Genomic DNA, 9,838 nt, shown 5'->3' on the forward strand with positions numbered 1-9,838 from the left:
TCTTTTTGGATGATGCGAGAGCGTGGAGTTCTTCTACTGTGGGCATCGTGCTTGATATATGTTTCTTGTGGTTTGTTGTGTTTGATCAAGTTTGTTTTGTTTTTGGGAAATTCAAACTCAGGACAACCCATTCATTCTCAGTTCCGCGACAACAAAGGCGGAATGCGAATACGCTGCACAGTCATGTACATGTGCTTGCTCATGCATACTGCATACCAACAGTCCATGCACTTGTAAGGTACAGACGCGTTCATATCTCCAAAAACGTGATTTTAGTATAATCAAATCAAAACACAACTCGCGAAACCGGTGTACTATCACCATATGAGTTGATGATTCATTTTCAACATATAATTATAAAACAAGGAAAAAAATTAAACAAGATGAGGATCTTCCTTTTCTAAAATGTGTGTTGCTTTACTTTTGTTGAATAAGGTCGCCCAATTTGACGCTCTTCTTCAATGTAGGCTTTGAAGGATGCTCGAAATCAAAGAATTGGGATTCTACTTTCACCCCATTCTTGGCGTTTTCAGCTGCTTTTGCCCTCTATTATAGAACGGAAGGTGTTAGCCGAAACTACTAGTGAAATCAACAAATCATTCCAAACAACTCATGGAACACCATGAGATCACATATGCAACACGAACCTGTTCATCCTCAACCTTCCTCTTCTCCAAATTAGCCTTATTGTAGTCCTTCCTCAGCAACGCCTCCGTAACATGCTTCCACACACGTCGTGATTCATTCTCATGCTGCAGGTGCTCGTCACGTACAGACTTGTCTGGTATAACGGATTCTGCTACGTCAATCAACAAATGATCCGTCTCCTAACATGTGAGAAACGAAGGTCAGATTCAACAAAATACTGGACCAAAAAAAACCTCTCCGGAAGAACCAGGATGCTAAACAACTTACATCACCGACCAAACGATACCACACCCTCCCATTCCACGCTCCATACACAACCGCAACCACATCACCATCATCGACTTTAGCCAATTTATCATTCTTGGCACGTTCAGCGGGTGTCAGTAACGCATCCTTCTTGGAATCGTAGCGGTATACTTTGCCTTCGATGGCGAATTTGGGTTTGCCAAAGAAGGATTCTTCCTTGTACTCGATGATGCATTTGAGGTTTGTTTTCGGGCATGTTATTATACACTTGTCGGCACATGCGATGTAGATTGACCCAGTCTATAGTGAGGAATATAGGGTGCCTTTATTAATCAAGTTAAAAAGGAAGCCAAGTTGAGTGTGGCTACGTACCATGAATCCGGCTACAGCAGCTTGTGGATGTGTCAGATTGTATTCTACAGTATGAGAAGGCAAAGTTAGAAAAACGACTGACATTCACAAAAAAATGCTACTTCAATCAAGTGCAATACACAAACATACCTTCATCACGCTGCTTCAAATTCACAAATATGCCCCCATTGAATTCACCAGGTCCAATACGGAACGAAGTTCCAGTGAACTTCTACAAAAATCACAAAGACCAGCTGTCAGCCCAATTATTGCACCCGCGCATCCATCAAACAACACAAACATACCCCAGCCAAATGATCAACCCCACGCGCAACAACCCCCTTCTCCACACACTCAAAATAGTACGCAGACATGGGCGGATGATGTGATATCTGTTCAGCGATATAATGAACCTTGACTTCCTCCTTTTCATCATTGATCGTTACGATATCGGCCGTTTCATCTGACGTGGCGGAGGAAGATGATTCGGAGGTGAGGGATGGCGAACGTGTGTGTGGAGATACGGGTGATGCGGATGTGGTGTTCCAGTGACACGTGAAGAATTCAGAGAGGATTGGGTTGTATGGTTTTCGGATTGCGTGGTTCTGTCGAAGAGGTGTGTGAGTGATGACCTGGCAGTTGAGTCATAGCGAAAGAGGTTGCATACCTTCCATTTTGAGTCTTTGGAGAACCAGAAGCGTATGATGCCCAAAAATCTGAAGACCTCATCGTCTATAATTTATAAACGGTTTGATTAGTTTGTTTGTTACGACATTTTCAAGCGAAACACACATACCTGAATCGGACAAACACGCAAACAAATCTGGCCGATCCATATACTAAGCATCAAAAGTCAGTTCAATTATCCAAACCATTTCCACTGGTACTGCCCAACAAAAAAAACCCCCCGAAATGGTAGGAAACGAACATTGCAACGCCTTCCTTCAAACACAAGCAACCACATTCAATCAACACTCAAGGAATCCATCACTGGACTACAGAGCACTACAAACATACCTGCCAAAATTCCAACGCAGACACAGGATCAATCAAATGACTCGGCAGACTCAGTCTAATATCAAACACATTCGCAACCCCAATTGTCGATTTAAGCAGTTTGAAGATGGAGGATATTGGATCTGTTGTCTAATATAAAACCAATATAGGTGGTTAGATTTTGTGGTGGTGTTCTTGGTTCGATACAGATTAAAACAAATGCTTCATTTGGAAGAAACAACACAGGGATGCGCCAATGTGCATCAGTAATAAAGCCTCTGCAAATACAGAAGAACGATCAAACGAAACCTCGTCCTTATCCATTTGCCAAAGCTCAACCCAACCAAAAAGCTTGCGAAAAAGATATGAACATGCCTGTTGTACGGGCGCATCCAGATCGGCACCCTTTTCCGGGTTGGCGTATACAGTATTCTTGAGCGTTAATGTAGATGTTGTCTTTTTCCTATCCATTGTTCGTTCAGCTCTTGTTGTATCTGTTTCAAAACTTGTCTAAAATAAATGATTGTCGAATGGCTTTGATTCAAGCACATGTAGGGAGTTACTCCATTTGATGAAAAAAAATATATGGCAGATCGGTGATGAGCAGAGGAGAGAGAACGGATTGAGATTAGTAGAATCACGTTGGAACGCGTTGTTTTGATGAATTATATATCTGTATATGAGAGGAAAAACACGATAAACAACAAGGAATATATGACGTGTTCTTGAGAGCAATCATCACGTCTTGATCTCCTTCCTCCTGATAGGAAACTTCTTGACATGTTTCCTTTGCGCCTTACTATTAATATTAAGAAAGCGGTTAGCTTCAACCACCACCACAATAACAAACAACCACAAACCTCGGCCTCTTCAATTGCAACATCCATTCCGGAACATCACATCCAGATTCTAAAGCCAAAAAATCAATACCATCCACAAAGAAAGAACCATACCAGGCAGGCACTCAAGTGTAACTCACCACGCACAACATTAACAATACTCTTCAAATACACCACATCGTCTTTCGTGAAATACGTCACCGCTGTTCCCGGTCTCCCAGCACGACCAGTACGTCCAATACGATGTATATACGATTGTACAGTCTGGGGAAAGTCATAGTTGATGACCAAGTTGACACCCATGAAATCTATTCCTCGAGCCATTAGTTCGGTGGTGATGAGGACCCATATGCGGCCTTGTCTAAAGTTTTCGACTATTGTATCTCGCTAATAAAGAAGAACCGTAGATCAACATACAGTAGTGGGGGTTTGCTCTTTCGGTTGGATTCAAGGTTCCAACACACCAAGAAAAAAACCCTGATTCAACATCGAGAATCTCTTACCTGAGCTTTCGTCCTCTCAGCGTGTATAAGATCAACATGAATCCCATCATACACCAACTCATGAAACAACTCCCTCGCTCGATCAATAGACTGCACGAATATCAATACAGGCGGTTTGATACCTTGTTGAATCAATTGCCTAATCGCAATCATTTTGCCTTCTTCTGATCCAACATATAGTAGCGATTGCTTGATTGTGTCTGTGGCTGCATTCCTATCACACGAGTTGTGTAAGTACAGCAAAAAAGGACCTCAAACTATGTAATTCGTCGAACTCACGAAGACCCAATGACAATCCTCACAGGATCAACCATAAACGTATTAGCCAAGGTCTCAACGCCTGACGGGATGGTGGCACTGAAGAGGGATTTGCATAGGTTGGGTGCTGTACATGCGGCTAGGATTTCGTCTACTTGGTCTATGAAGCCCATGTCGAGGAGCTTGTCTGCTTCGTCGAGGATTAAGTGTCGGACCCTATAGGAATATGTAAGTGTAAGCGAGGGTTGTATATGTGAATATGTGCTGACCCATTACGACGGGCGTTTTTTTTCGTAGACTGTCCTTGAAATCACACAAACACCTCAACAACTTACAAATGAAGACTAACTTGCTGCTCCTTAATGGCATTCACAAGTCGAAGCGGTGTACTGATGAGAATATCTATCAATGCGAAAAAAAACGCCAACTCTCAGTATAGGAATTGCATACTTCCAGCTTTCAAACACTTCACATACCACAAGCCTGCAAATGAACCTTCCCCATATTCAAATTCTGCGCCAAGACACATATCTTGAATGGCTTGCCTTGACTCATTCGTTCTACTTGTCGATGTATCTAACCAACAAAAAAATATCAGTAACAACCCTCGAATTGTGTGTTCCAGCAAATACATTCACACACCTGCTTAGCCAACTCCCTCGTCGGACTAACGATAACAGCTCTTACTCCCTTATCAGCAGCAGGACCCTTCAGCGTCTGCAAAATCGGCAGCACAAACGCAAGCGTCTTTCCACTTCCCGTTGGCGCACACGCCATGACTTGACGTCCTTCCAGCATGAGTGGGATTGCTTGCATTTGGATTGGCGTTGGGGTCGTGTATTCTGATTGTGTCAGGTTGCGTTGTATGAATTTGCGGAGCTTGTATCTGTTGGTGAAGGGTGTTGGCAAAAGAGGCCGAAAAGAAATGGTAAGTGTGTGTAAGTACCTGGCAGTCAAATCCTCAAATTTTGTAATTGGAGTTGGGATATCGTTACCGAATACTCTGATCCGGTGGTCTTTGCGAATGTCTTTGGCCTGTTACAAAAAAAAAGGGATCAAAGATCAAAGCATCTTCATCCAATAGACGAACTTGACTTCTCTCACACGCTGCTAACTTACACTCTTCTCAACAGCAACAACCTCCTCTCCATCCTCATCACCACCATCATCCTTGTCTTGATCAATGACTCGTCTCCTCTTGTCTACATGCTGTATACTATCATCCGTACTAGCACTAGTCTTCTTTGACGATGAAAAGAAATCGATTTCAGGAGTCGAGGCGTCTATAAACTGTTCTTGTGCTGTCTAATTTAGCACAAAAGAAGAGCGTCAAAAATTGTGAAGGATCGAGCTTAACAAGATCAAAGGAAGCTTACGGTAGATACATTACTCGGCTGTTTACGCTTTAATCGCGCTCCAGACGTTAGGAGTCTGAATAGGTCTTGCATCGCTCGAATTGCAGCTACAGAGTTTTGCAAAAAAAAAACCTTGCACACAGGTGAAGACGAAGGACAACCGTTTTACACAACACGAACGCGCAACTGGGCAGTGTATAAGTCATTTCAAAAAGGAATTTTAAAAACTAAACTACATTTAACTACATAAAAAAGACGTCAGACGAGATTTAACAAGTACAATGTTTTGTCAGCGATGGGAGTGCTGAGCGTGATCTATCTATAAAATAGAGCTCTCTTATGATTGCTGTTGAGCGTCATATCCTGGCGGAGGAGTGAAGAGTCCTTCGGCCTTCCAACCGTGGACCTAAAGCGAAGAAGTTTGTGAGCTTCCATACTTTCGGTGAATATGTGGCTTTTTTTGTTGCTTCATACCAGTACAGTCGTTACGAAGTCCAGTGGGACTGGTCTAGCAAACCGGCGCTGTGAAAGGAAACGAGAGATTTAGCAAAAAAAAAAACATCGATAACTACGTTCTCTGCAGACAACACAATGTTACCTGATTATGAACAATACTCGAAAAGATAGTCTCATAATGTGCCTCCTCTACAGCCTCTAAAGCGGGATGCGATCTAAAAGACTCGAAACTATTCTCATTGTATTCTTGATGATTCCGTCTCCAATGGTTGCGTTGTTGCTCCCAGTGTGATAATCCCATTTGTGGAGCACCGTCATTTATAGCTGGTTGTGTAGTATGAGGGTCGTGCATATGGTGGTCATTATGAGAGAGAGTCGGTGGTGGAGAGGCAGGCGGAGATACACTATTTGCAGTGGTAGTGTTGTTGTTGTTTGGTAGGGATATAACGGATGTGGTATCACTGTTTCGTAGTTCGGTCGAGTCTACGGTTGAGGTTGATGATGCTGTTGGTGAGATTGAGCCGAGGTTTGCTCGTGTGTGGTGTTGACTGTGTTCATTGTTGATGAATGTGGTTATTCCTGGAGGAGTGTTGTTCATGTAACCGATCGAGTAGCTAGGTAGTGAATTCATACGAGTGGCTACTTTCATATTTGGGAAATGCTGGTTATTGGACTTGATTGCTGTGGTGTGTGAGTGTGCATCTTCATATCAAGTTGTTTTTCAGCACTAGCACCTTCTAGTTTGAGAGAGAGTCATGAGTCCAACATGTGAAATATGCAAACTTTATTTACATTTCGATCTAGTGGGGACTTACCTTTATGCAAGCTTCCAATCCCCTATAGGTGCGATATATGCCTGGTATGCAAGAAATGGAAGCTGGAAACGACGACTCGGGTTGACGGCTAAAAGCCCAGATACTCGATGCATCACGTCAGCTTCACGTGCATATACATCCAACTTGTGGTATTAAACATTAAATGATGATAGTGGTGCTAGGAGGCCTTTTATCCTATTACATCTTGTTACTTGAGCTCGTCTCTCCTATTGGGTTGCTCATTTCACGAAAATCACATCCGTTCACAGACTTCCACTGTGCTTGTTTAAGACACTAATACGTGTATTTAAAGTCATTAGAGTGGTAGACGCGTTCATCCTATTAGTGATCCTTTTCGCTGTCGCTGTTGTCATAACTTGACATTCAAAACTCACAACCCCCAAAAACGATTACTTTGACCTTGATTTCCGTGTAGACATCATCTACAATGTTGGACTTATTCACAGTGCTTACAACAGGTGGCATAGTCCTATGGTCAAAAGCCTGGGCGGGAGACACAAAGTCAAATCCAATAAACAGTCTAATCCAACATGCACTCCTAGACCAAAAGGTCGCGGGTAACTCGTATCTATACAATGCGTATAATATGAAATGGAGTATTGCTAATGAACTGGGCGTCATCTTTGTGGTATGTGTGCTTGGTAGTGATGAAGTTGTGATTTGGTGGTGGGTAGTGTCGTCGTGAACTAGGACACTTACACTTACTCGACATCCAGGTCGCATATCAGAAAATCCTACATCTAACATACATTGACGAACTACTGGAACGTGTGAAACGGGCGTTCATATCGTCCTACACGGATGCAATTTGTGATGTCGATTCCTTGCACCAGTTTGATTTCGATGACAAGTTTGATGCTATATTGGAGGATCTGGAGGCTCGTGATAGAGATGTATGTGTCGCTGTGGTGATGTGGTCGTGATTGATCGCGTTCGACGTCTTTTCTTATTGTATTTCTTTTCCGCTAATGGCTCACGTTCTCCTCCATGTAGGAAAAGAAGAGCAAAGGCCCACGAAAATTCGAAGACAGCAAGAAATATCAGACTACATTGGAAGGGTCCAAGATTAAACCAGGTTATCAGAAAGGTATCTACACATCATCGATTTTTATTATTCCAAAAAAAGGGCATTCATCCTCAGGCGATATTCACTTAATAGAGCCAGAACCAGTCATCGCATCAGATCTTTCAGATTCAGCTCCAGATTCACCTGATGCTGATCAAATTGCCAGGAACATAGCTAAATTACGAGCTAAAGGTATTGGGAGGAAATCAACAAGTACAAGTCCTAGCAAGACTAGTACGAATGTTTCAAAGAGTCCGAGTGCTGAAAGTGGAGAGTGAGTACCCGTGTTTTGATTGAGTGAATGAAGTAGTAGCTAGTCTCAGGGCAAGGAGTGTTATAAGGCTAGGGCATCAGCCGTTTTTTTTAGCTTACGCACTCCCCTGTTTCTTATGTTTCTTAGGAGAAAGAAGAAGCAAATGCGTGTATGGGCAGAGAACGGAACTGCAATGTCCGTAGACCCTTCTCAGGTATTGGATTACTCGGAATCTACGAATGGTGATAGTCATGAGAATGGGTCTGAAGCTGCAGAGTCGCTGGTATGGGATTTGTAGAATTCAAACAAATGAGCACGTCCCCATGTAGCCTTTCTTACCCCTCATAGGTTGATCGAAACGCCATGGGCACATACTCATCAGAAGGACTATACGAAGCAGCTGAAATGGACAACAAATACGACGATGACGACGACGATGAAGAAGATAACGAAAGCAAGGCCCCCATAACGAAACCAACCGCAAAATCATCATCAATCTTCTCCTCAACCTCCCTCTTCTCAGTCCTGTCATCCCTAACAGGTCCACGAGTCCTAAAAGAAGAGGACCTGACATCCGTCATGGCCAAAATGAAGGAACATCTCATAAATAAGAATGTGGCTGCTGACATAGCTACCGTGCTATGTACTTCAGTGTCAAAGACTATGGTAGGGCAGAAATTGGGGACGTTTAGTGGGGTGCAGAATGCTGTAAAACTGGCCATGGAAGTATCGCTGAGAAAGATATTGACGCCACGGACTAGCACTGATGTGTTGAGGGATGTCTTTGCGGCGAAGAGTGAGGGACGGCCGTATTCGTTTGTGTTTGTTGGAGTTAATGGTGTCGGGAAGGTATGTATGTGGATTATCTTGATATGGAGATTTTGAATGCTGTTTGGCATGGATTTTTTAGGCTGGATTCTGCGTTCTCAAATATTTCTGCACCCTCATCGATTACTGATTTGTCTCCTCCCTCAGAGTACGAATCTATCCAAAGTGTGTTTCTGGCTCCTCCAAAACAAACTCCGTGTCCTGATTGCTGCATGTGATACCTTCCGATCTGGAGCAGTAGAGCAATTACGAGTACACGCTCGTAATTTGCAAGCTCTGGAAAAGGGATCTACTGTTGAATTGTATGAACGAGGATATGGAAAGGATTCAGCTGGGATTGCTAAGGATGCTATTTCTTATGGTACGTGCGGTACTGTTAAGGAGATTTGAAGCTGATGATTTTTGACTTATTGAATCTGATGATTTTCCTTTTCTTTAGCCAAAGCCAATCGATTTGATGTGGTCTTGGTTGATACTGCTGGACGTATGCAAGATAATGAGCCTTTGATGCGAGCTTTGGCGAAGGTGCAGATATTGTGGATGTATGTGACATCTATTCAGGATCGCCAACTGCTTTTTTTCTGTAGCTGGTAACGACAAACAATCCAGACAAGATTGTATTCGTCGGTGAAGCACTCGTAGGAAACGAAGCCGTCGACCAACTCACCAAATTCAACCGAGCATTACGTGATTACTCTGGCCTGCAAAACCCACGACAAATTGATGGGATAATATTGACCAAATTTGATACTATTGATGACAAGGTATGTTCATTGTTCAGCAAAAATAGCGAAGAGGATCATCTTGGATTGACTTTGCGTTTCACATAGGTCGGAGCAGCACTATCAATGACCTACGTTACAGGACAGCCCATCTTGTTTGTTGGAACCGGGCAAACGTATACGGATTTGAAGAGGATGAATATGAAGAGTATTGTTGATATGTTGTTGTCGAATTTAAGTTAAGCAGAAACATGTGGCATTAAAATACTAATATATATCATTGGACACAAACATTCAGTGGATTGGTTTTGGTGCATCATTTGTTTGTTTGTGGTTTTGGTGGGTGAGAATCATGTGGGGTGGTGAGAGTTGGTGATGGACTAAACCACGTTGGTTTACTGTCTTATCTCTGAAAACTTTTTTCTTCCATATGTTCATTCAACACCACCTTCCTCTAGGAGATAATCCATCTCAAGTCTGC

General features: G+C 42.8%; 4 protein-coding genes across 4 annotated transcripts; 1 reads left to right on the forward strand and 3 right to left on the reverse strand.

The window, feature by feature from the left end:
* Nucleotides 1–417: 417 nt before the first annotated feature.
* SmJEL517_g06221 (uncharacterized protein) lies at nt 418–2,712 on the reverse strand (the record flags this gene model as incomplete). The annotated part of the gene is made up of 10 exons (XM_031172147.1): nt 418–546; nt 648–827; nt 916–1,194; nt 1,267–1,310; nt 1,396–1,477; nt 1,551–1,850; nt 1,913–1,977; nt 2,042–2,084; nt 2,263–2,391; nt 2,626–2,712. The coding sequence occupies 10 exons, from the start codon at nt 2,710–2,712 to the stop codon at nt 418–420; spliced, it is 1,338 nt and encodes a 445-aa protein (XP_031021872.1).
* Nucleotides 2,713–2,979: 267 nt separating this feature from the next.
* SmJEL517_g06222 (uncharacterized protein) lies at nt 2,980–5,289 on the reverse strand (the record flags this gene model as incomplete). The annotated part of the gene is made up of 11 exons (XM_031172148.1): nt 2,980–3,040; nt 3,102–3,150; nt 3,221–3,467; nt 3,584–3,797; nt 3,863–4,057; nt 4,177–4,243; nt 4,318–4,417; nt 4,484–4,727; nt 4,788–4,876; nt 4,961–5,146; nt 5,218–5,289. The coding sequence occupies 11 exons, from the start codon at nt 5,287–5,289 to the stop codon at nt 2,980–2,982; spliced, it is 1,524 nt and encodes a 507-aa protein (XP_031021876.1).
* A 244-nt stretch (nt 5,290–5,533) lies between these two features.
* On the reverse strand, nt 5,534–6,301 carry SmJEL517_g06223 (uncharacterized protein; the record flags this gene model as incomplete). Its single annotated transcript, XM_031172149.1, has 3 exons — nt 5,534–5,602; nt 5,671–5,718; nt 5,795–6,301. 3 exons carry the CDS (start codon nt 6,299–6,301, stop codon nt 5,534–5,536), a joined length of 624 nt encoding a protein of 207 aa, XP_031021873.1.
* A 614-nt stretch (nt 6,302–6,915) lies between these two features.
* On the forward strand, nt 6,916–9,600 carry SmJEL517_g06224 (uncharacterized protein; the record flags this gene model as incomplete). Its single annotated transcript, XM_031172150.1, has 10 exons — nt 6,916–7,116; nt 7,205–7,381; nt 7,482–7,575; nt 7,648–7,828; nt 7,955–8,090; nt 8,156–8,656; nt 8,783–8,996; nt 9,075–9,160; nt 9,223–9,399; nt 9,466–9,600. 10 exons carry the CDS (start codon nt 6,916–6,918, stop codon nt 9,598–9,600), a joined length of 1,902 nt encoding a protein of 633 aa, XP_031021877.1.
* Nucleotides 9,601–9,838: the final 238 nt, after the last annotated feature.

The sequence above is a fragment of the Synchytrium microbalum genome (assembly GCF_006535985.1).
Source record: "Synchytrium microbalum strain JEL517 chromosome Unknown SmJEL517_scf0092, whole genome shotgun sequence".
NCBI classification, from domain to species: Eukaryota; Fungi; Chytridiomycota; class Chytridiomycetes; order Synchytriales; family Synchytriaceae; genus Synchytrium; species Synchytrium microbalum.